Source organism: Hylobates moloch, unplaced genomic scaffold (assembly GCF_009828535.3).
Source record: "Hylobates moloch isolate HMO894 unplaced genomic scaffold, HMol_V3 SCAFFOLD_1, whole genome shotgun sequence".
NCBI lineage: Eukaryota > Metazoa > Chordata > Mammalia > Primates > Hylobatidae > Hylobates > Hylobates moloch.
Window position 1 is genome coordinate 157,853,919 of NW_026652276.1, and position 27,306 is coordinate 157,881,224.

A 27,306-nucleotide genomic window follows, 5' to 3' on the forward strand; every position below is an offset into this window, starting at 1 on the left:
TATCTTACTCAACAAATACAGATAATTTTTTCTAAATTTCCTTTATGCTTTTATTTTTTTCATGTTTCTTAACACTTACTAGAGAGATTCAATTAAGAGTCAACTTCTAGCTTAACAAACTATTTTAAGTTGTCAAAATTTAATCAAATCCTTTAGGTACTATAAATTTAATAATGGATACTTTTACTGTGTTATTATATTTTTATATAGTTGAAACATGATTTTCCTTTTGATGGTTTTCTATTTAATATCCTTGAAATATCAAATAAAATTAAACCACAAACTGAGAAGTGATAGAAAATTATTATTATTCTTAATTTATTTTATTTTATTTTTAAGACAGAGTCTCTCACTCTGTCATCCAGGCTGGAGTACAGTGGCTCATCTCGGCCCATTGCAACCTCAGCCTCCTGGGTTCAAGCCATTCTCGTGCCTCAGCCTCCCAAGTCACTGAGACCATAGGCACATGCCACCACGCCTGGCTAATTTCTGTATTTTTAGTAGAGATGGGTTTTTGCCGTTTTGGCCAGGCTGGTCTAGAACTCCTGCCCTCAAGTGATCCACCCATCTCAGCCTCCCAAAGTGCTGAGATTACAGGCACGGGCCACCGCAAAATATTTTTATTTAGGAGTCTTTTAAGACATTTAAATAGCTTTTGGCAAATTAAAAGGAGTTATAAGCATTAACTTTTATAAACATGTTAATGGCATAAACTTGCTATGCGATGTCATTGCCTGACATTTTAATCCAGATTTTCTTCTCTTATTCCTTTATTTTTTTTTTTAAGCTGAATAACACTAGTCACAGTTGGCAATAGAATTGTACTTTCTTATAGATTAATATTTTACCTATGATGGCACTTATAGGTGATAATTGTTGGTTATTAATTCAATTAAAAAGCATTAAACAGAATTAATACACTTACAAATTTTCTTCTAGTTGCCTTTATACTGATATTTTCTGTTTATATGGAATATGTTCGTTTACTAATAATTCCAAAACATGTGCAGTTACATTTATAACCAAATTGTTAATAGTCTAAAACAAATTTTAAGTGAAAATTTTGAAAGTGGAAAGACTTTGCCTTTCTCTTATTTTGGATATTTTCTTGTATTGTGTAAATTACTCTTTTGAAAAAGTTGATTTGATCTAAAGTATTTCAAGGAAGTAAAGTTTAAGAAAGAACAGAAAATATTTTATTAAATTGATTCTAGAGTAGTCACTAATAAAAGTGAAGAATCAGAATTGTTCTCATTTCTTTAGACCTGTATTTGAAACTAATTTTGGATATTGGAATGTATCCAGGAATTAGGAACCATTTTAATAGCCTATAAATTTTTTCTTAAGTTCTTGAAAACACACTTGTGATTTTGTTATGTATAATATACATCTGGAAAGGAAAGAAAAAATAGAAGTTTTTTAGGAGTAAAAAACCATATTTGAAAAGAAAATAACATGATTTTTAAATTTGTGATTTTACAGTATGAAGAAAATGATTTGCTCTTTGCTGTTTGATCATTTATAAAATAAAAAATGTAAAACACTATGATAATTCACATAAAGCACTTAAAAAAACTTGGCAGATAGATGAGAATGAATAGATTGTGAATGCTACATAGGTCTTAATTGAGTCAGTACTTATTTGTGTATATATGTATAAATATTTAATTACTTATTTATTGATTTCTGTATATAACTAGCACACTAATGGTCATATAGAGAAATCACAGTCCCAGACATCAAGGAAGATTTTAATTGCATTTAACATATAGAACTCTTCTGCACAGCCCAGATAATGTAAGACTTACATGGTTCAATAACAAAATTTAATGGTAAAACAGAAAGAGCTCTAAGGAAGGGAATGGAATAATCATGTCGGAGCAAATATATTAAGGAAAATCATATTGAAAAGGAGGTACAAGAGATCTTCTTGAAAGATGGACCACATGAAAGAATTCCAAGTGAGGATTAGAGACATCAGGAAAGCCTTAAATGACTGTGAGAAAGATGTGATTTTGGAACTACCAACCCACTGGAGCCCAAGATGTGAAGGAAACTTTCCCAGAAGAGACTGAAGATGAGAGACCATGTGTTCAGTGGGCGCAGTGGTAGACGGGCTAGAGGATGTAAAGGAATGAGAAACTGAATCGTGTTATGCGTGTAGGTAGTGCTGTGGGTCCGGGTGATGATGAATGACCTGGAGTTGGGGAGGGCTCATTTCTTGTGGTGAGTGACAGGTATGTGAGGCATAATGGGTTTAGTTAGGTTGGTCTCTTGGGGGAGGGTAGGAAACCTCTGTAAGTAAAAATGCATGGTACTACTAGGATACTGTTCTCTCCTGGTGTTCCTGGGACGGTGGTGGCAAAGGAGTGCAAAAATGCCAACTCGGGTATCGGCTCTCTTGGAAGCAAGAGGCTCTCTAAGAGGCAGAGCAGTGTTTCCCTGAACACAGGTCATGTCATCCGGAGCAAGGAATGAGTGCTGACTGTTTTATTTGGCAGCTCATGTTGTTTGTCCTAGAGCAAAAGGTTTTCAGAAACCCTAAACCTAGGCACTCCGATTTTTAAAAAATCACCTCAGTTGTGTATTTGAGGAAATAAAAATTTTTTAAAGACTGGGGAGTGATAGAAGGGTCATTGTTGGATAACAGTGCCAGGATGCTTTGTGCTCTAGAAGGAGTTTTTTCTGTTTTGCCTGTAGACTGCTGTAACTGCGAATAAAGAGACAATGGTATTATAGAAAGCTAGCCTTTTGTTGTGAAGAAAATAAAGCAATGGCATGAGGTTAGTTTTTTTCATTATTTCGTAAGAAATGGAAATAATCCAAGTATCATTTTGAAATTACATCAATTTACACGCACTATTTTAAAATGCTAAACAAAGTTGAACGTTCAAAGAGAGGTAATAGCAACAGAAAATTAATTCAAAGATGGGGTGGTTCTTTTTACTTAATTCTGGGAGAAAAGTCTAAATTGTAAAAGGATGTTGGGCTTATTAAAATGCGGGACTACCCTTCTTTTTAAAATCACTTTAAAGAAGTAAAATACACACTACTATTGCACAAAATAAAACAGAATAGTAGGATTCCAGGAAGAACTAAAAGAGTTGTTTGAAATGTTATTCAGCCTTCTTCTAAAATATCCCTTGAAAATCAATGCTGATAAAGATCAGTATTAAGTGGAATGTAGTTTAATCCTCAGACCATTGCACTTGCTAACGTGTTTTTCAAATTTTTGTAAATTTTGACAAAGGGCATTTTAAAAAATAGAAATAATTTATGCACATAAATTATTTGTACCTCTAATTTTAAAAAATCAATACTTTTGATCAAATAATATATTTCGTTGCTCAAATTCTGTTTGATCCCTTTTTTTCTCGCTGCATTTATTGTGTTGAGAGATAGAAGGAATATTGCAGAGGCTTCTTCCTCATGTCCTGAATCACTAGAACACTAGAATTACCACCAAAGATCAGAATACTACCTTTACATTTTGCTTCTTGCATGAAACATTTCCCTTTCAATTTCCTATTACTGTGCTGCTTCAACTTGCAATCCATCCCATATCCAGTTTAATGAAACAGTTTTGCCTGCCTTTTAAATCCTTTTCATCAAGTAATTTCTCTGGTGAAATTTATTTTGAATGTCTTAAGCTATCTGAAAAATGCTATAACTGCGTGAGAGATTACATACCTTCTGAATCTGTGTACCCCATCATCACATAATTATTTGCTAGATGCACAATCTGTTTTTTCCATTCCTATCCTGGATAGGCATTTTTAAGCACAAACATCACAGGCAGGTGCCCTTATTTTTCCCGTACTTATTATTTCCAATGAAAACAAAGTGATAGCTTATTTTTATTAATCCTCAATGCACAGCATTGATACCCATGCGCTTACCACTATAAAGGAATAAGTGGAAAGAAATAGAAGGTGCTAACTAATAATCCAGTTGAGAAGATGTGAAATAAATGTGTTTGTGCATTCAGCAAATATTTATTAAGCACTTACTACATGTGACTCTTGTATTACATATAAAACACACAGATGAATAGAAACACTACAAATATATCAACCACATATAATAAAACGAGCATAAATACAAGCAGGGGACGATGGGAGGTATAAAATTCCAAGTTTGCCAGCTCAAGTTATTAATGAGGAAACTTTCATTTTTTGTTTTTAATGTGTGCTGTAAAGCTTCCTTTTTTTCTGCTCTCTGATCTGAGGACTCTATAACCTGGCAAGTCTCTGCAGCGCTGTAACTTTGAGTGCACAAGCAATTTCTTAACTGCAATATGAGAAGAAACAGACCTCCCAATGGGTAAAAACATGGATGTCATGACACTTCCTGTGTAACCCCATTAAACTTCTTCTCTGGGTGTCATAGCTTTGAAGAGTTCCACTTTAATCAGGTTACAATCTATCCTGTAGGCTGTACCAGGTTAAGGAATTTGAACTTTTTATAAGAATAAATGGATTGCCACTCTGGAATCCATTAAGGACGTGATAAGAGTCATCATCATCATAGTCTTATATATCTAGTACTAATTTGTGGAGTTCATGATGAGAAGGCATTAGGAGAATGTTTCAGAAATGTATTCTAAGTGACATTTTTTCTTTCAAATCAACAAACAAAATAGAATTGAAACATTAATGTTTGGTAGCTGCCTCCTCAAGTAGAACAGCCCTGGCTATGTACCAGGTGCCATCTAGGTAGTTAATAACTAGGAGCTTTAGTCTATGAGGTTCCACTAATGCTGAGGTCATTGTCTCCACCAGTCCCCAAATCCCTTGGTCTCAATCCTGTGTCTGTCCTCTATCTGCAGATTGGAGAGTAATTGCCTCTAAGAATTTTGACCAACTGGGAAACAAAAACCCATTTGAGCCCTTTACGTCTTACCTCCCCGTTAAAAAACAAACAAACAGAAACCTGCGTGCTTTCCCCAATGTTAAACAAATGATGAGTCTGATTAGTTTGTATACTTTAAAAAAAAAAAGATTATGGACAGATCATAAACATAAAACAAAAGAAAAAATAGAAATTGTAAAAGAAGGGCGAAGCCAGGTAGTGAATAGGGAGGGGGTAAAAGGAAGAGAGACAGAAAAATTATGCTAGAAAATCAAAGCTGAGGCAAGCTCCTGCAATTGAGAAGAAAATTAGCTCTGAGAGTCTGGTGACCAAAGCAAAAAATAGAAGTACAGTGGATTCTTAACAGATTGCCAAGGGAAACAAAATTTTCCCTAGCTCTGAATTGTTAAAGGAATTTATCACCTGGGCCTTAAAATACAGGTCATTTGGACAATATAATAGATGGAGACTGCATTAGCAATTTATTAAAAGTCCTGTTGACATTTCTTAGATCTTCCCTAGATAAATTATATTTAATGTGTAAAAGTTGCAGCTGGCATTCGAACTACTGTTACAATTAAAAATCCATGACAATATTTTCAAATTCTTTAATTCTCTGCTGCCCAATACTTCTAGCCCCCAATTCCCTACTCCATTACCTGTAGTATCCCGCTTATTCATTAAAATAGTTATGCCATCATTAATAGTACAGATTACACCCCACAATGGGAATAATAATTCTAAAAAGTTACATGTAAGCCCAGAATCTTAAATTGGGATAGGTCATACAAGGTCATGTATTACAATAGATTTCAAACCTGGCCCTTCATCCCAAATACCTGGCAAGATTTTTAAATATCATATTCCCAAACCCAGCTTCCAGATTCTGATTTAGTAGTTCTGGGTATAGGCCCAGAAATTTGTTGTTGTTGTTGTTGTTAAAGAGATTCTCCTATGAAGTCAGCGATTTACTGATCCATTCTCCCATCCAATACAGAAATCCTCTCTAAACATGGCAGTAAGTCAGTTGCCCAGACCATGTTGAAGAATATCTTTGACTTAATGAGAAAGGATATTCCATTATGGGAATGTTCTAATCATCAAATCATACTTTCTCCACCACCACAGTATCTTTTAAAAAGGTTTCATTTGATTTCTGATTAAACATTAATTGTTAGGAGCTGCTAATCCTTTGAAATATTTCTGTTCCTATGTATCAAATATTTGAAGATCTTGCAAAATAATGAAAATGCATCAGGAAGATTCTATTAGCATAATTCTTTGGAGAATTATTTTGTAAGTAAAACCCTGTGCCATGCAGCTATTCATCCTTAAAGTGTATGTAATGTTAGTTGAAATATATTTTATTAAAGTTGGCAAGTTTTATACGCTATATGATCTGTATACTAAAAGATTTTTGAATCCTTACATCAGTCATACTGTCAAGTTGATGTCTTTATTGAAAGTATATCTTAATTTTTTCCATTTTCAACATACTTTAGAGTTACTTATTTATAGTAATTATTGCTATTTTGACTGCTTCTCTAAAAAGTCTGTGTCTGCCTCTAAGAAACCACTTTCATTTTACTACTTAGATCCCTAACGTTTAGAATGCGACCTGAATTGAAGATCTTAGACTGTCTAACGTGAATAATAAATGACCAGAATAATTTACAAGTTATGCATTTCAAATTAAATGAATAACAAATAAAATTTCACATTATAGCACTGAATATATTCTCCTAAAGAAGATTCATTACATGTGTATGAGTCCCATGTGATAAACAGGGCTAGGCAAAATAGCATGACAATAAATTTAAGGTAGAGGAAAATAAATTAATTAGATCTGTCATATTCCTCAAGGGAAAGAATTATACAAAAGAGCAATTACCTTGTAACTGCACCTTAGGAAGGCTAATTGACTACAGAACTGTTTTCTCCATTCTTCACGTTTTCTCTATTTTTAAATATGAGTTGATGGGGTTTTTGATATAAACGGTCTTTGGGAGAATTTAGTGAATGTTTAGACCAGGTGAAACCTCTCAGGGATGTCAAAGCACATGTAGCTGTAGGCAATGTAATTTCTTCACACAGACTGGTATTTAGAGATTATCTTATCAGTGTAAAGTACAGAGGTTAAAAAACTGCTTCATTGCAGGGGACTCCAGTATCAGGAAGCAGTCTAGGCATCGGGTCATCATTCAGCTGCCAGCCAACGGGGGCCGAGACTGCACAGATCCCCTCTATGAAGAGAAGGCCTGCGAGGCACCTCAAGCATGCCAAAGCTACAGGTAGGGTTAGAGAAATGCGTCGTGAGGGAGGAGCTGAACAAATACGTCAACTCCACATCCTTTCCTAGGATAAGGAAAGGAAGTCAACACTGTTCCTTCGACAGGCTCAATGGAGTTGGGATGTTTATGGCTGTAGCTGCCATTCTTGTCTCTTCAGCAGAGCTGCTGTGCTATTGAAATGGTACAAGGAGGCAAATACTTGTATAAATTTCCAAGGTGTGGTGTTAGCTCCAGTAGTTTGGGGAAATGTCTTATGTTGATATAACGTATAAGAAATGCTGAAAAGTGATTAATAATTATGAAACATGTATACTTTAGGAAGCAATTCTTTTTCACTTAGAAAACTAGCCTAAGCATTACTCCCCTGCTCCAAAGAGCACCTGTTTGTAATCATAAATGCTCGCATTCTGGCTCAGGAAATGACATCTGTATCTCAATGATGCTAGTAAGATGGCTGTTCTGTTCATTTGTGATCACCTCAAATGAAATTATATTTATCGAAGCTATGTATCATCTTGGTAATTTATTAGAGAAATTTTACCTCCTCATGATTAAGACAGAAATTATCTAATAGAAATCTGACATATACATTTGCAGTCCTGACAGCAAATGAAGTATTATGAGATCAATTAATGAAAAGTGTAATCACAAAATAAATATTTAAGATGACATTGTCAAATTTGCCATCTTAATATATCAGTCTTTAATTCTGAGATGACAAATACTATAATTGTATACTTGCACCATGAACATTGACAACTACTGGTTCAAACTTATTTATTTTTGGAATTTGTTTTTGTAAAGCATATTATAATTACAGTTGCTGAGATACTCCTACAATGCTAACCAAAAGAGCACTATACAAAAGACACATGACTTGAATATAGTTTCATAACTTGAATAAAATAAATATACATTATTTAAATGGCATTCATCACTTCTGGGGGCATCTGGTGCATTTGTTGGCAGTCCTAATCATTAAAAAGTCTAAATGTTCTCTGTAGAGTCCTATAGAACTTGACAATGATGTACTCTTGTCTTCACTGCCAGAGAAAGTACTTTTATATTTAATGTTACTTCTTCCAAAGCCTAGATGGAGATCTAAATTAAATTTAGATAGAACTGAGCATTGCTAAATAAATGTGTTCGCAGTGGTCAAAGTCATGTTTCTATGCTGCTGTGTCTCTGTGATTTGCCTGGCATTTTTGCTTCTTCTCCACTGAGCTTCTGTTCTTGTCTTGTAGGTGGAAGACTCACAAATGGCGCAGATGCCAATTAGTCCCTTGGAGCGTGCAACAAGACAGCCCTGGAGCACAGGAAGGCTGTGGGCCTGGGCGACAGGCAAGAGGTGGGAGGCCCCATTCCACAGTTCATTTCTCCAGCATCGCTAGTTTAACTACTGTTTTAATGCATTTGTCACTTGGACACCATGCTTAGCAAACAGAGCAAAGCAGATATAAATCTGCTATGAGCCATTCCACAAAACATCAGGACATAGAAACTTGTCTTTTTAAATTGTTCCCATTGTTCTTTGGCATTAGCTCATAACCCTTGAATTTTTCTCTCATTTATGTCTGAAAGAAAGTCAGGCCAAGCTTTCAGTTATGACATAAATGGTACACTGAAGCTTTTTTGCTTGTTTGTTTGTTTGTTTTTAGATTAAGGTATTCCATAGCATTTTGCTTGCCACCTTAATAAGCAATAAGATTCTTACCTCCTTGCCTATATGCATTATATATGTGCATACATACAATGTAATAGAATTAGTTAACTTTTTCAGAAGTTCTCAGAATGACATCTCTTTCATTTTCATGGCTATCCACAATTCTGTTCATATTTAGTACTGATTTTTAAATGGCAGATTTATTTAATTGCAATCTGCACCACTAAATAACATGGACTCTTGCAGAAATGGGTAATGAGAATGTTCAAGCTTGCCATAATTATTTACTAGATATTATAGGGAATATAGAAACTCAAGATTTGGAATATGTTGTTTCTTCCAGACATAGCAAATTCAGTCTTTAAAGAGCACGTGATTATTTTTACTCATATTGACTTACAGCATACAGCTCCTGCTGTGTATTTAAAATGTAGCATAATACGTAATTGAATATGCAAGCAACTTTAATTTATAAAAAACATATTTTGCTCTCCCATGTGTAGTTACGTATTTCATGTTGATACAAAAATTTGAACATATAGAGCAGAATTCCAGTTTTTGCTGATTTGATCTGGGACTTCATTTTCTGTACAGTGAAAGAAACTGCCTTTTTAAGAAAAAAAATGCTTCTGTTTTGTAAAAAAAAAAAAAAAAAATCCTCTATTTTTATAATCTTCCTTTTAGAAGTCTTCATCTGGAACATAAAACTTAGTTTCCAAATAATCTTAAATTCCTAGTTGCAGTCGTTTTTAGGATTTTATTTTATTTGCATAATTCTCATTATGTATCTCCCACCATCAACTTTGGGTAAAACATAACTGTGACTCCCTTTACAATTATAGAGACTTAGGTATATAGAACTGAAAGTCGTTCTCCTCCATTTCAAATCATTCTTTAAGAAATTGAGTGATACGAGACCTTCTTGTCATGCCCTGCTAACTCCTTCTTGAATCAGGCGTTGATTTGCATGTATTTTGGGTTCTATAGAGAGGTTATAATGAAAATGAGCATGAGTTTGGGAATCAGGAAACACAAGTTTTAGTCTCCGTTCTTTTACTAATACAGTGTGTCTTACTCATCCCTTCACCTTCTGGACCTCAGTTTATTTAGATTAAAAAAAAAGAGGGGTTTGGACCAAATGATACTTTAGGATTATTCAAATTTTCATAATAGATGCACAAACAATACCCAGAGATCAAAATGTGAAATAAAATTAGGTAAAGCAGATGAAAGCCATATCTTTATAAAACACCACTGGAGGAAATACGAGATCAGTAGAAGCAGCACAAGTGTGAAAACAGCCTCAGTTCCAAACGATGACGTATAAGCCGCACAACCTTGGATGATTCATTTCCTCCCTTTAAGGCTAAGAACACAAAAGCCTTAGAGCAGTTGGCACATGTTGTCTTCATTAAATGTTAATTTCTTCCCTCTTCCTGTTTGTTCATAACCCAAGTGAATGTATGCATATGGGCCTTTTGGGTTTTGGTACACAATCTGTACAAAAACTATTCTTTCTGTGATTACCAGCAACCTTTGCATTTCCAAATCGGAAAACTGTTCATTCTTCATCCTGGGTGGCCACCTTGTAGTATTGAATACTTGTTACTCACTCCCTCTGTGATAAAAGGGTCTTCAGCGTCTTCAGTGTGTGACTTTCTCCTATCTTTCTGATTGTTCCATTTTTGATTTCCTATTACTGGTGTCTCTTTCTCTGCCTGTACTCACATATTGCTTCCTAATCTTGGCGTATTTGTCAAACAACTTGCTGTACCTCAGCAATCTTATCCATTTTCAGGATATCTGGGAAGTGAAAGTTGCATTATAACAAGTGATATATTCATAAATATATTTAGAACAATCCCTTTAACTTCCATATGAAGACAGTCTTTTTCTTTGTTTCCTGAGTAGATGAAAGACTGATTTTTCATATAGCTTATATTTCTATAGAAACATGAAATGGAGAATGTTAAGAATGTAGAAGTATCTTTTACTAATTACAAGAAGGCAAAATTTTCTTCCTTTGATGGTCGTGGCTGTTTTCAGAACTCCACATTATTAACCCGCCAAGTTCTTGCTATTTTCATCTTTGTCCTTACTTATGTGGTCAGAGACTTAAATAAAAAAATGAACTTGTGCTATTTTTATGACAAAAATAATTATATAGTAAACATTAAATCAATCAACAAAGACTATCAAGAAGCTGCTCTCTGTCCCCCCAGCACATCAGAATTTCTCATTTCAATCACTCATTCCACTGTTTTTGTGTTCAGAAGACTGTAGAAAAAGCTATAAATGTTAGGAAAGAATGAAGATCTTTAAACCAGAGAGCTTATATTTTTTAAGGAAATTAGATCACTGTTAATGTCACCTAACCAGAATTAAAGACTGAAACTTATCAATTGCAAAGCCAATCATTTGAAGCTGAAGAGCTGAGGAAAGACTTAAAGTATGGGTTGGGATTTGACTTGTACCATAATATTAGAAGAAGTAGAAAGGATAAAAGAATACAAGATAAGATCAATTCTATAAGCTAAGTGTTTGAGGTAAGAAAAACAAAAACATTGAATGTGTTCACAGAAAAGTGGGTGGATTGAGCTCTGAAGATGTGATCTGGAGCCTGGGGTGATTTAGTGGAAGGCTATAAATGTCAAGATCAGTATTTTAGACCTTGTTCGATAAGTGGTATGAGCAAGGACCTGATGAAAGCAGTGTTTTATCTGTCAGCGTGTACAGAATAAATTAGAAAGATGAGACACATGGGCCTGAATGCCAGCTAGTATGCTGCTGTAGCAATGCAAGGTTGAAGTTGTACAAACAACAGTAATATGAAATAGGCAAAAATAAATAAATTGTGGACATATGATAGAGGGAAATATTTTTGGGACTTAGTAGCAGACAATAGAAGAGAGATAAAAATAAAAGAGTCAAAGTTGATCATATGATTCTTTAACTCCAACATTTTTAGTTTAAGAATAGTTATATTGGTGAAAATTCTAGGTCTAAAGGTAGAGCTAATTTTGGAAAGTATATTTTATACATTTTATATTTGAGGCCATGGCAGGGTTAGCCAAGCGGAAATATCCAGGTATGCACTTGAAATGTAGAAATGTAGTTGTAGAGATAGCATAGGATGGCAGATGGAAATTTGGGTAACATTTCCATAGAGTGAATTGCTGAAGTTATAGAAAAGCTAAGATTTCTAAAATGCAACTTGTATTAGATATATGAATAAAAGCGATTATACCTTATCATTAATAGATTTCTTTTTTCTCTAAAAAGTTTGCATTTGTAGATTCTTTAAGCATTTCTTTTCAAGAATTTAACTTAAATGTTATTAACTTTAAATTATTGTGTCCTTGTACTCCCACTTGAATAATATCATGTAACTAAGATATGAGATAGCTAACTTTACCATTGTATGATTCTAGAGATAGAAATGTTTACTGCATGACTTTTATCAATCTATTTGTCCATACCAGGAGTCAGTATACTATACGGCCTGTGAGCCAAATCCAGCCCGCAGCCTGTTTTTTGTAATTAGTTTTATCAGAACACAGCCACAGCCATTTTTTTACCTATTGCCTATGGCTGCTTTCATGATACAAGGCACAGTTGAGTAGTTGTGACAGACCATATGGCCTACAAAGCCAAAAATATTTACCATGTAGTCTTTTACAGAAAAAAACTGCTGACCCTTCATCTAAACCCAAAAGCCGTGGAACCAATGACGTAGTCACAACTTCTAATAATACTGAATAGTCATTACCCAATAGGATCAGAAAATCCCTGGAATTTATCTTGTCACTTGGGAAGATGTATACAAATTCAATTCAGCAATAAAAGAACTATTTTATAGTTATGAAAGTAGTAGATTTTAAAGACTGGGACAATAGTAAAATATCTGTCTTTAAGGATGAAATTTCAGCATTCTTTTTGGGGGAGGTTAGGAATAAAATGTTGACTCTAAGAACTTTAGTAGTAAAAATTAAAAAGGGGCTAAAGGTGAAACCAGAAAATACATGGGCTGTGGAAGCCAAGAGAGAAAAATATTCCAGGCCTCAAAATTCCCTTGTCTAGAACATGATAAATTATACCCAAAAGCTGGACACTCAGAGTTAACTTACTAAGTACACATAGAAAAGAGAAAATGTGTGTGTCTCATATAAGTTGTGCCATTCAGCACAACACTTAAAAGGTCACCTATTATGATTCAGTTCTTCTCCAATGTCTGGAACCTTCCATATTGATAGAAAAATATAACACAAATTTGTTCTTATCATCTTACTAGCCATGACTCCTAGGCCTGCACCTACTTTTAACCACCTGTTAACAATAAAATAAAGTGGCCTTTATAGACATACTTTCATTTTTACTATTAATACTATTAATAGCATACTTTTTCCAATTGGAGGAACTATCTGTGATGACATGTTTCAGAAGATTTGAGAAGCAATTATGTTCCCAGAGTCTCTTTAAAAATTGTAAACTGTTAACTACTTATAATCTCAGCACTGACATTCACTCTAAAGCAAATTTGTGAGAATCATCCTTATTCAGAAATGAGTTAAAGCAACACAGGAATAAGAATATAGGTAGAGTCTCTTCTAATCAAGTAAATGCAGTCTTGATAAAATCTATATTTTATATATGTCAAAACTATATGAAAAGTTTTTCTGATCTATTATATTAGAACACAAAGTACTTTAAAAGAAAATTTATATATTCCAGAAAGTTTGAAAAGCACATAGGAATTTTTTATTTATGACTCAATTCCTTTACATTTAAAAGGAAAAGTGGCATAATGCTGAAGCAGAATTTTATATCAATTATCCCCAGAATCACCAGTAATTTTTGCCCAATCTTCTCTAAATTGGATAAGCTACTCTGCTGCATAATGGGTATTTTCTTTAAGTTCATCAAGTGTTTCTGTAGAAACATTAGAAATCTTTTATTAAACAAATGCTTAAAATGTTGTGTTGATAGTGTTATCAGGCTTCTTGGGCTTCTATAACAAAACACTATAGATCAAGTAGCTTAAACAAAAATTTATTTCTCACAGTTCTGGTGCGTGTGAAGGTCAAGGTGCCAGCCAATTTGGTTCTTGGCAAAGGCCTATTTCCTGACTTGCAGACAGCCATCTTCTCCCTGTGCCTTTACATGGCAGAGAAGAAACAAGGCAGAGAGAGAAAGCAAGGGGAGTGAGAGAGAGAGAGAGAGAGAGAGAGAAAGTGCACTCAGGTCTCATCTGAGAAGGGCATTAATCCCCTCATAGGAATCTCACACTCATGACCTCATCTTCAAATACCACTATCACACTGGTGACTTCAACATGTGGATTTGAGGGAGACACAACTCAGTATATAGCAATAGTGCAGGATCCGTACTTTTAAATAAAATTTCTATCATCTTAGTGTACAGAGCTGTATGTTTGTTAATATTATGCTCTTTCAGAAAGCTGTGAAAACAGGTAACTCAAATTTCTAAAAACCAATCCAAACTTTCTGAATATAATTCAATCTAATACATTCTCTCATAAATATTTATTGAATGCATGCTACATATTTCACATTGCCTTCATGGTACTAGGCCCAGCCTCTTGAGATATTAAAAATGTATAACAAATAGATTCAGTTAACTTAGTATGGTAGAAAATATACTATAGGCATACATGACTTGGGTTACAGTCATAACAATACATTAGTAGTGTATATACACAATAATCACTGAAGAATTGAAAAAAAAGAGATAACCATTGATAGGGCATAGTGAAAGAGAAACAGCATTTAAATATAGGATGACTCAAGCAAAAAGCAAGAAGTAAAATCTTTATGTTTAGCAACAGCTCATTGACCAGTTTGCCTAGGGTTCCTGTGAGTTAGAGGCAAGGGTCAAGGAGAGTTTTGTTTTTTTTTTTTTCTCATTAAAAAATGAGAAGTAGTGAAGGATTTTTACAAGGCTTTGGGTATTGAGAATGTTATATTCCAGGAAATTTTGTATAATGGCATAAGAACTAAAAAGAGAGAGGAAAAAGAAATTTTTAAAGAAGACATTGACACGATTTGGCAACTTTAAAACCTGAATCATTCTTAAATCTCATATGGAAATTTTAGAGGATATTTGAAATAGGCATCTTCCCTATAAAATTGTCAATAAAAGAGAAATGCAAATAACATGAAACATGGCCATATTTCATTTTAACTTTTAAGTGAATAGACAGCTTATATTTTCTTCATACTATTCAAGTCACTAGTGTATAAACTTTGAATAGAACCATAACCTCCACTGTCTTTTCTCTCTGTTCATATTTATACAGTTCAGATGGTATTTAGAAGGCTAAATTATTGGTCAGTGGCTATATAATTGAAACCTAGCCATAATAACTATGGATAGAGTTGCCATTAAATTTGCATTAGAAATATGTGACCATAATGGATGCTTTGCTTATTCTTTTCTTTACAACTGCCCTAAGAAGCAATGTCAATAACTGCTTCTTAAATGTATATCATTCCAGTGTTTATTACTTTGTGGCATGTTTCCACCAAGAGTAGAATTTTTAAAAGTTGCAAAGATTTAAGGTAGACATATCACATAAATGACGGCAAATTTGCTCTTGCTCAATCTCCATGTTGATAATCATGCCAAGTGTACTTGCTCTAGATTAGATGGAACTAGAGTTAATATTTTCTAGGGTCTACCCTGTCTAGCCTAATCTAACAGCCCCTCTGTTTTCTTGCGTGCCAAGGAACATCTCTTGTAATGTCACTGGTCACTAAAATCTGACATCAGTCTCTTTAGATGGAAGCCAACATAATTTGGATGCATTCTCGAATCTAGACCACAAAAAAGAAAAATACTTCAATAATATGCCTTGCATAGGAGAGGTCCTCCTGGCCCAAGGAGTCCTCACCCTGTGTCACTTATTGGTTAAAAAAGATTACAAAAGGATAGTCCTTAAAAAAAAGAAAAGGTAAAAGAAAAAGAAAGTTCTAATTCTCCCCTATTAAATCTAAATGTGGAATGTGCAATATAATAATAATAATTTAACTATATTTTATGCTCTTATTTTTTGTGAACAAATATGCTTAAGTTACATGGTTTAATCTATGTTGATGGGCTTTGCATCACCCTTTGCTGAAAACTCTGACCCACTTTGTTCTTTTTTTAAAGGTTACATTTTAGAGGCATTATTGAGGTTAGACTCATAATATCTGGGCCAATTTATCCTGGCAGGGCACATTTATCTGTTAATTGTCAAAAGAGAGTTCTGCAATAGAAAGAAAAAGAAGTGGAAAAAGAACTAGGTAGGAAAAAGAGAAGGAGCTTGCTTTAAGGAAATGTTATACAGACATAATTTTTAATCTCCTTTTTGGCCAATATATTTATTAGTTATTACCCAGGTTTTATACTCTTCAGTTATATATACCATTATTTAAAACTTCTAGAATTATTTATATTTTAAAATGTTTAACTTCCTATGAATATTAGCATCCTCATTAATTTGGGGTTTTGGGTTTCGTTTTATATCTCAGAGATCTGTCATAAAATGCTTATTAACATTTGCCATTTTTTAAATAGTAGCTCATAAAATAAGCTTGGCACCGTGCTGGGTCTGTGATTGTTCTTGGATGCTCCATGTGTTGAGATGCAGTTAACCCTTCCTAGATCCCAACTGGAGATCTTAGCCAACCTCAGTCTCAGCTACTCCACTGGGAACTGATTATTATTTCCTAGTAAGTTCTCATCCTGGTATCTCACATACATTATAAGCATCAGTGAGACTGGGGATCATTGTTAACTATTTAGGATCAATAAAAAATGAAGGTACATTTCTTTCCATTGTGCCAGGGCTACACTCACAAATTGTAATCAGGAACTATAATTTGGCAAACTTGTCAGTGAAAATCGCTTACACAGAGAAAGACCAGGATCATTATATCTACCTAGTAAACAACTGGAGCCCTCTTGCATTATTTATAGGTTTGATCTTATTTCTAAGCACAATTAGGTCTCTTGGTAACTAGCTCACACTCACATTAAGCTTTTTCTTCCTCATTTCTATATGATTCATTCTCGTTATTGCCATTTTTTTTCATAAAACCATAGGAAAAAGTCACTCACCTAATTATTCAATGAGCTGATCATGTTTGGTCTCTAATGTTACCCAGACACTAGCGTAGTGGTATAAACCATGTTAATATTGTTCAGTTTAATAAATAAGGTCACAGAGCCCTTTGAACCATTTTCTACATATAATCCAACAGCTTTCACTGCACTAAGGCATTGATCCTATTCTGTTTCCTGTAATGAACTTCTATGTGCCCCTTTTGGATCAGGCAATTTACTTCACTCTGATTATTCAAACAAAATGAGTGCATGGCCTTACACGCTGAAGGGTAATTCACTGAGCAATAGAACACCTTCTTCTTGTGAAACCTGAAATAATAAGGAAATTTCATTCCTCTTCAAAAATGAAGATGAGAAATTATACTCAGAATTCCATTTGATCTGCTTCAGAGCTGCATCAGTAGCCTTCCATTTACGCATTCATGTATGCATAACACAGATATCCATGTCCTCTTAGCTCAGCCAGTGTTATCTATTCCCTTTCAGCTCATGAACCTTTATTATTTTTCTCTGTAAAACATAGCTTGAAACTCAATTTACATGAAAACATTCTAGAATTAACTTTACTTATTCAACTTACTAATCTTTTTAATTTAAACTTATAGGAAGTTTCAAAGATACACAAAAGTAGAGGGACTAATATAATGAGTACTAGCAATGTGGTCATCATTTACTCAGCTTCAGCAGTTTTTAACATGTTGCTATTCTTGGTTGTCTGTCCACACACTTAAAAAGAATTTTGCTGGAGTATTTTAAAGCAACTGCCAAGTAAGATATATATCATCCATAAATACTTGAGCGTTTTTAACATAACAACAGCATTATTATTACATAAAACAAAATTAGCAATTCTTTCCGACTAACATTTTTATCTAATAATTTTTCTCCATTGTCTCAAAGATGTTTATGCATAGTTTGTTCAAACTGAGGTTCCAAAAGGTCTCCACATTGCATTAGGTCACTTTTAATCTAACAACAGTTCTAGCTCCCTTTTTCATAGCATTTATTTGTTGAAGAAACTTCTCTTATTTATCTTTACAGCATTTTCCCAATATTGATGGGCTAAGCTTGCTTAACTTGATTCATATGTAACCCACAAATCAGTCATATTGATTCTTCCCATGCTTTCAGTCTGCCAGGAGCAGCCTGCCCTATATCACTTAAATAAAAATTGCTGTGCTTTATATAAATACAATAAATAAATGAAGTAAATGGATATAATCAACAGAGTTAAATATGGAATTTTACTTTAAAATAATCATTTTGATTTTTGCTGATCTCACGGAGAAGCTTTCATGGTGAATTATCTGTAGGGTAACATGACTTTTTCCCATCTTGCTAACAAGGCTTCAGCTCAAAGGAGAACTTGTGTAATCATTAAATATGACATATACATGCTTCACCTGTAAATACAGATACAAATTGTCTGGGTATATGTAGTTTTCTGGTGTGCTAAGAAACTGTGCCCTTAGTATGATCCATCTTTTCTACTGTTCAAATCACCCTGTTTTCAGTGTTTTAGAAATGATTTTTAAGATCTATAAAGTTGAGAGACCAGATGGTTTCCTTTCCAAACATTTATATTTTCCTCACCCTAGTATCAGGAAGTTCATTTCAGATTGCATTTCTGTGTTTGAATTGTGTTTCCTCTAAGTCAGAATACAAACAAGTTGAGATGTAGGATAAATTTTCAATATATTGTACAGATTATGCTGTTGCTACTTGTTTTGGATAACACTGTATGAGTAATTTATTCCAAAAGTACACTGTCTAAAATCTCAGATAAGGGGTGTAAAGCTCAGAGTGAGAATAGCTATGGGAATTTTACACAATTTTTTTCTTTTCAACTAGCTAGAGTACTTAAGATTTTATGTAGTTCAGGTATATGGGGAAAAGGGATTCCAGTTTATGTGAATAGTATAGATCTGCACAAAATAAATTGTTTCTGGAATTGTATTGGTAGTAGTGTTATTTTATTTTGTTTTTCTTTTTGGTGTCATGTAACAGGATAATGGTTGGAGCAATTCTGAAACAAAATTTGTAAGAAAGACCCTTAAGAGAGAGCCTAAGTCAGTTTCATCTAATTTCTCAAAAGATTTATATTGAAGTCTGTTTCAAAGAGCTAAATGGAATGAGTAGGTAAAAGTAGTCTCATTTCAAATAATCCAAATTTAGTTTGGTAATTTTTAATTTTCTTTTAGTTACAAACGGTGAAACCCTCTTCACAGCTTGCGATTCTCATATGATCAGATGTCTTATTTTCCAAATATATCATTCTTGAGGCTCTTGCATGTCCTGATTAGTAAAAAGTTTAATATCTTTATCAATTTTTTTTAGCATCCTTGGGGCAACTTTGTCCATGAACCATCGGCACTTACTAAGTTTAGAGTATCTAAAAGGGTCAATCCTGCTTCCAAATGGCAGGTGTAGAAAGAACTTCAAAATCATAGCAGCTCGTTTGTATCTTGCATCTTGAGGATTTCTCCTACACTGTGTTACAGATGATGTTCTTCTAAACTGTATGGGTGTTCTTTTTTATCTATTCCCTGTACAAATTTCTATCATGCTCTTCCTTTGAACTCCAAGTTTAGAGCTCTTTTAGTTCATACAGTGTTCAGCCATTGTTTCCCAAAGCTCGGCATGGTACCAGGGTGATTAGATACCAAAGGATTTTCTATCTCAGCCATATGTGCTTTCCAGAACCCTTCGTGTACCTTGAATACTTAAGATAGTGGGTCTCAAACTTGAATCTGCATAAGGATCACCTGAGCATCTTGAAAAAAATGCATATTCTTGACCCCATAACAGATATCTCATTATCTGGATTGGTCCAGATTATGGAACTCTTTTTGGGTCCAGGGATCTTCACATTTAATAGCATTCTAGGTGTTTCTGATGCAGGTGAAAATACATTACCTACTAGAGCAGTAGTTCTCATATAGCTTGGATAATTAAATCATCAGAAAGCTTAAAAAGTATCCTAATTCCCAGGACCCCAACCTCAACCAGGGAAATCAGAGTATTAGAGTTTGGTAAGGGCATAGGTATTTTCCAAAGGTTGTCCAGGGGATTATAATCTGCAGTCAGACATGAGACCCACCATCTTAGACTGCTATAATAAACACAGAGTACCAGATGTGTCCTCCCTCAAGAGGGTAGATTCTCTTTGAGACACTTAATGTTTTTTATTTTTTTCTGTCATCTAACCTTCATCAAGGCCAACACTGTTCACCCTACCAGGATTTTCAAATTTTTAAAAATTTAGGGGCCCCTGTTCTTTTCTTACAAACTGGCCCTTCCAAAGTCAAGTCATGTGTACTAAATGAAAAGCACATCCAAAACTAAGAAATAGGGAAGTGCATCCACAATTGAACAATTTAGAAGGGCCTTTTCTGTTAGGCCTGAAGCAGTTGCATTAAGTTGTTTTCAACTACACAGAGAAAATCTTGCCTTGCTAAAATTACTAGTTATGTCCATTTACACACTCTATTACAAAGCCCTGCACTCCTAGGCAATAGGTTTTAGTACATAGATCCAGACGGTGTTGTCTAACCTGAGGCCCTCTATGCCCTCACTGTAATTTAAGGTAAAAAATGTCAGGCTCCTTCACCTTGATTTCATGGTGATGGAATCCTGAACAGGGCAGAGATCAGCAGCAGTTTCAGCCTAGACCATAAACCTGAAAAAGCCATGTAAATCAATCTGAATGAGGCCATTTAAGATAATTCAATGAAGACAACTTTAGGACCAAGGTTTAAATGTTTCATCTGCTTCCTCAATTAATAAATGAGTTGTTTTTAAAACCAATGGGAAGGAAATGGGATAGCGAGAAAGTGGACTTTAAACATACTTGCTCTTTTTCTTTAAGACTTGTTACCATAAAGCAATCATATATATATGTTCAATAGGTAAAAATATTATTTCTTATTTTAAGTCAGTAGAACAATATCATAGGAGAAATAATTTCTATGAATTTAAACTTTGATTTTTTAAATTTATATGTAATTTTAGAACTACAAATTTTAACATAATAAATGAAGATTATTGAACATTTTTAAGTGCAAGGTTGATGTTTGTGCATGTGAAGAACTTGTAGAAAGAGGAGATGGAGGACTTTGACATTGCCTATCCATTAATGATTCCAACCCTTCCTAATAAACTTGAAATGTAATACAATGAACATACTTCCCATGCCAATGCAGTTCCAAGATAAGCTCTATAAGCACACCTTCCTGACCCCAAACTCCAACCTACCAACCAGCTTCCTGCCACTAAAACACTTCTATATAGGAATTCTAGGGTGTCCAATGATATAAAACAATATTAGACATACCTAGTATCTTCCAGTCCCTCTCCAAACACCCTATGCTCAACATAAGCTATTATCAGAACCCATGTATGAATTGTCTTACATTCTTACAAATTTATTTCTAAAAGATACCCTACATGTAACATGAATTGAAACCCTGAATACATATAATTAAAACTGGTAAGTGCTAAGTGTGCATATGTGTCCACTTTTCTGTGCCACAAAAATCACTCGGGGTTATGTGCTATTTAAAAAAATAACCAATTTAATGGCTACTGTGATTATTAGAAACACTCCTATAAGATTTCTACTGTAAGTAAGGAATTACAAGAGGCTTTCTCTGACTGCTTAACCAAATGTTAGGTTAGCTTCTAAATTATAGAGTAATTAGACGTTTGAATTTGTTATAACAGCTTTATGCTTTTCTTATAGCCATTACTTGTCGCAAGCAAGATGGAGGACAGGCTGGAATCCATGAGTGCCTACAGTATGCAGGCCCTGTGCCAGCCCTTACCCAGGCCTGCCAGATCCCCTGCCAGGATGACTGTCAGTTGACCAGCTGGTCCAAGTTTTCTTCATGCAATGGAGACTGTGGTGCAGTTAGGAGCAGAAAGCGCACTCTTGTTGGTAAGAATAATTGGGATGCCAAAGCCAGTACACGTCAAAGTAGAGGAACACAATACAAGTCAGACTGAGAGAGTTCTGACAATGTATTTGAAAAATAATATACCAATGGATTTAGATGTGTATTTTAAATTCAGTTGGCAGTGATAAAAGCATCATGTACTTTTCGTAAAAAGTAAAGGAAGCCTTGAAAATTGAACTCTGACTCCCTATATAATATGCAGTGGATTATTTTCTGGTATAGACATGATGTTTTAGTGGACTGCCTACAGACTGTAAAGTGCTTGGAGCAAAGTTTTTGGGGGACAAGAGAAAAAGTTGCTACTTTGTTAACCCATTCTCACTGTCAGAGCCTCAGATTATCCTTTCTCACCTAGAAGGGGGAATATAGCATTAATTCTGTATCTGAAAATTGTATTTTAAACCATAGTAATGACTAAAAGCATGAATATAATGAGCAAGTTTAGGAGCCATCATTCTGAACTAAAGCTCGGTGCATTTGAAATATTGTCAATGGCAAAAGCAACCTAAAAATATTGGTGCTAGTAGACTATTCAGAATTTAAGTTAAAAAATGAACCACCTACATAATGAAGACTGTCAAAAACTATATAACACAGCCTATGAAGGTGAGAGATAAATATATGTAATTATCTGTAGTATAATTTAAAAGTATGTGAAAAAGAGTGTTCTGAAAAAATAATACAAATTTTACTATGCAAAGCACCCAATACCAACAAGAGCATATGTAGAAAACACTATGGAATGAGAAAATAGCATTGATTTATAGGCTACTGTTAAATATGGTTAAAAATGAAGAAAAAGAAATTAGGAAAGCAGAAAATTTAGGGATGTGTGAAATTAATGATGGTATTTTCCAACTTAAATTGCCTGATGGTTTCTCTTCCACAGGAAAAAGTAAAAAGAAGGAAAAATGTAAAAATTCCCATTTGTATCCCCTGATTGAGACTCAGTATTGTCCTTGTGACAAATATAATGCACAGCCTGTGGGGAACTGGTCAGACTGTATTTTACCAGAAGGAAAAGTGGAAGTGTTGCTGGGAATGAAAGTACAAGGAGACATCAAGGAATGCGGACAAGGATATCGTTACCAAGCAATGGCGTGCTACGATCAAAATGGCAGGCTTGTGGAAACATCTAGATGTAACAGCCATGGTAATTCAATCTTTATTGTTATATATTTGCTATCTTCGGGAGTGTGGAGGGAAAATGCACATGCATCCTAGTGGAATGGAAGTGAAGGTTTATGGAAGTATATTCTAAATTAAACTCTGAAGCACCACACTATACATATATCATTTATATGTAACAGGACGTTCAATGGCATTGCCTCATTGTCCAGAAATTGGCAACTTAAGTCCCAAAGATAATGACAGGAAGCCTGATGGGGCCCAAATCTTACAAAGGGTAGGCAAAACTGGGCCAGAACGGTCCCCCAGAGCTTATCAGGAGCCTGTACATTAAACACACCCAATAATCCCCAACAAGTCTGTGCACAGGAGGGGAGTAAGGAGGAAATAAGATTTGAATCAGTTTGAGATTTAAACAGACTCTTAACAACTAAACTGGCAAGATTTGCAATGTGCTCAAAATGTCATTAAGCAGCAGAGAAGATGGCAACTAATAACTGGTGAAAATTCAAACGTTTATTCTCTCTTGAATTTAGATTCACACACACACACACACACACACACACACACACACACACACACAAAACAAACAAACAAAAAGAAAAATGTGCATACTCCTAGGAAACTGTGCCCACTTTTATTTTCTAAACCAAAAAAGAAAGTAAAAATGCAGCGATAATAATTGTGTTGCCAAAAGGTTGTGAATGGTGCCATCTTTGACCAGAATACATTTAATCTTAGTATAGGCAGTATTAAGCAATTTTCTCTGGTATTCTTTTATTTTAATACATTTGTCTTTTTATAATGGAATGAAAGAAGTTTACAGTGGGGCAGCCTGAAACATAGATACCACATACTTGCAACAGCAGATGATGATCTCTTACTTACTTGATAGAAGTGGCCAAGAAAGGATAAGTTAAATTGCTAGGAGCATGATATATGGCAGTTATCCTCCAAACTTGCTGAAATATTAATAAATCCTGCTATTGGAATGGTGCTGCTCCAGTTTTATTATATGGTTCAGAAAACAACACTAATAAAAACCATCTCATATTTATAAACCATCAAGTTGTCATGGTGACATATTTATTGAAATCTCTTAAACATCTCCCTACAAAGAAGTTTCATACACACACACACACACCGGGCAGACACTGTGCCCCCTCTCTTTTTTTATTATACTTTTAGTTCCTGGATACATGTACAGAATGTGCAGGTTTGTTACCTGGTTTGCTGCACCCATCAACCCATCATCTACATTAGGTATTTCTCCTAATGCTATCCCTCCCCTAGCCCCCCATCCCCTGACAGACCCCGGTGTGTGATGTTCCCCTCCCTGTGTCCATGTGTTCTTATTGTTCAACTTTCACTTTTGAGTGAGAACATGCAGAGTTTGGTTTTCTGTTCTTGTGTTAGTTTGCTGGGAATGACGGTTTCCAGCTTCATCCATTTTATGGTGTATATTTGCCACATTTTCTTTATCTAGTCTATCATTGATGAGCATTTTGGTTGGTTCCAAGTATTTGCTATTGTGAACAGTGCCACAATAAACATACATGTGCATGTGTCTTTATGGTAGAATGATTTATAATCCTTCGGGTATATACCCAGTAATGGGATTGCTGGGTCCAGTGGTATTTCTGGTTCTAGATCCTTGAGGAATCGCCACACTGTCTTCCACAATGGTTGAACTAATTTACACTCCCACCAACAGTGTAAAAGCATTCCTATTTCTCCACAGCCTCGCCAGCATCTGTTGTTTCCTGACTTTTTAATGATTGCCATTCTAACTGGTGTGAGGTGGTATCTCACTGTGGTTTTGATTTGCATTTCTCTAATGACCAGTGATGATGAGCTTTTTTTCATATGTTTGTTAGCCACATAAATGTCGTCTTTTGAGAAGTGCCTGTTCATATCCTTTGCCCACTTTTGGATGGGGTTTTTTCTTGTAAATTTGTTTAAGTTCTTCCCACAAAGAAGTTTCTAAAAGTCTTGTCCTTTTGTTGTTACCTTATCACATAGTTTCTATTGTATTGAAGTCTAGTGATATGCAAAGAAATGATGAATGTTTGAGGTGATGGGTATCTCAGTTATCTTTATTTGATCATTACAAGAGTATGTATGTACTCTGCAATATCACAGGTACCCCATAAATATGTATAATATTACCATCTTAACTATCTTTAAGTGTATTGTTCAGTAGTGTTAAGTACATTCACGTTGTTGGGCAATCAATCTCCAGATCCTTTTTATTAAAAAATAAATTTTATTGTGTATATTTAAGGTAAAAACAAAAAAAGTCTAATGATGTGAACTCCAAAAACTCCACAATATTGAAGCTCTACATAGAAGTATGTTTCAGGTTAACATATGTGCATTGCTGAGTTGAAGATTATTACATGCCTTGAGAACAATAACTATAAAAGTAAAGGGAACTTAATATTTATAATCAGTGTACTTTGAGAAACATCTTGAAGAGTAATTGAATATTTTATTCTGTATATCAAATAACATAAGTGTTATAAATTAGATACCAAGAAAAATCTAAATTCCCTTTCTACTTTGAGGTGATAGTGTAGAAAACCATAATTAGCCATTAAAATATAAAATTGAAGATCACTTTAAAAATGTGTTTATTTTGGAATGCAGCACATAAGTGTTTGCTCACATTTTAGCTTGTTATGCATAGTGAATCACTAAAATAATTGTTAAACATTACCTGTGAGCTTCCAGAATAACACTTATATTTTCTCACTTTTGCCTTGATTTGTTAAGTAGATGAATGAGAGCATCAGCAAGCCACTTCAGTCAATCTTATATTTAGAAAAATCTTTTAAAATATTCTGTGACTCTCATAGAAACGTTCGATCACTTCAAAAAAGTAAAAGAACAAAAATAATTGAAATTGGCCAAAGGCAGTGTACATTTCTTATTTTAGTATTGTCAACTCACAGCGTGAAGAATGCAGTACTGTATTCTAGAGAAAGGCACTTATAGAAAAATGATGAATCCATGATAACATTGACTTCATGGGGATTCTGAAAGGATCTAAGAAGATCCTTAATGAAGTGAATGGTTCTAGCTTAGTTCTTTTGCATGTCCTGCCTCATTCCTTTCTCCATCTGGTATCTGATGGAATGTCCAATGGATATTTTAGTGTTTACTAACATAATTACTCAAAGTAAAGTCTTGAGAAATTGAATCTCTAGTGCCTGATTTCTTTGGGAATTCCTACTTTCCTTAAATATGTTCTGCAAATTCTGGTGTTTGTGGAATGTTGTGACTTTGCCACTCTATCCTAGTCATCCCCTAATTATAATCTCTATGACAACTGCTTTCTTCCAGCCAAATCAGCTTTCTAGATGGATGGTTATTAAGTGGCTCTGGAGAAAAAAGTACCTTCGTGCTTTCAATTTAAACATAAAATTGATCCCCATGTGTGTGCAGTGCAATGACAATAATCCCCTATTCCATAGCGTCCTTCGGGTATTTCTGTTTAATCATTGTTGTCTATCTGTGGATCATATTACCAGTTATTATATTCATAAACCAGCTTGACTTTCACCAGTTTAATTATATTATTTTAGACTGTTTCCCACTAGTCACTTTTTTTTAATTTCTTAAACTTCAGGCAGAATTCTGTTATTTTTGGTCTTCTGTGTAATAATAGACTGTGTGCTGAAAAGTGATATAACTGCATTGCCAAAATCAGATATTACAGTATACTTTGGGAGCCACATAAATGTTCATCCATCCTGATGCATGGTATTAAATATAGTAACTGCACAAATGATATATAAACACATTTATGGTATATCTGCAGTAAAAACATAATACAAATTTTGTATATTTACTCTTGGTATGAAATCTTGGAAGGTGTCACTATAGCAACAATTTTTTAGCAGTTTTTTAATGCTTTTTTTTTTAATTATACTTCTAGTTCTGGGAAACATGCAGAACGTGCAGGTTTGTTACATAGGTATACACATGCCATGGTGGTTTGCTGCACCCTTCAACCTAACGTCTACATTAGGTATTTCTCCTAATGCTATCCCTCCCCTAGCCCCACACCCCACTGACAGGCCCCAGTGTGTGATGTTCCTTCCCCTCCCTTCTATCCATGTGTTCTCATTGTTCACCTCCCACTTATGAGTGAGTACATGTGGTGTTTAGTTTTCTGTTCTTGTGTTAGTTTGCTGAGGATGATGGTTTCATCAACCAATATCTTAGAGGAATCTTGTGATGAATAAAAAAATGTGTAATTTGATTTTTGAGTGATTTAAAATTGTTG

General features: G+C 34.5%; 1 protein-coding gene across 1 annotated transcript in view; it reads left to right on the plus strand.

Moving 5' to 3' along the window:
* The window catches only part of THSD7A (thrombospondin type 1 domain containing 7A), a 475,310-nt gene that overhangs the window by 383,331 nt on the left and 64,673 nt on the right, over positions 1-27,306 (plus strand). The window contains exons 10-13 of the mRNA XM_032760458.2: positions 7,010-7,142; positions 8,387-8,490; positions 21,674-21,868; positions 22,777-23,040. Coding sequence (XP_032616349.1) covers positions 7,010-7,142; positions 8,387-8,490; positions 21,674-21,868; positions 22,777-23,040 — 696 coding nt within the window. The remainder of the gene's footprint in view (positions 1-7,009; positions 7,143-8,386; positions 8,491-21,673; positions 21,869-22,776; positions 23,041-27,306) is intronic.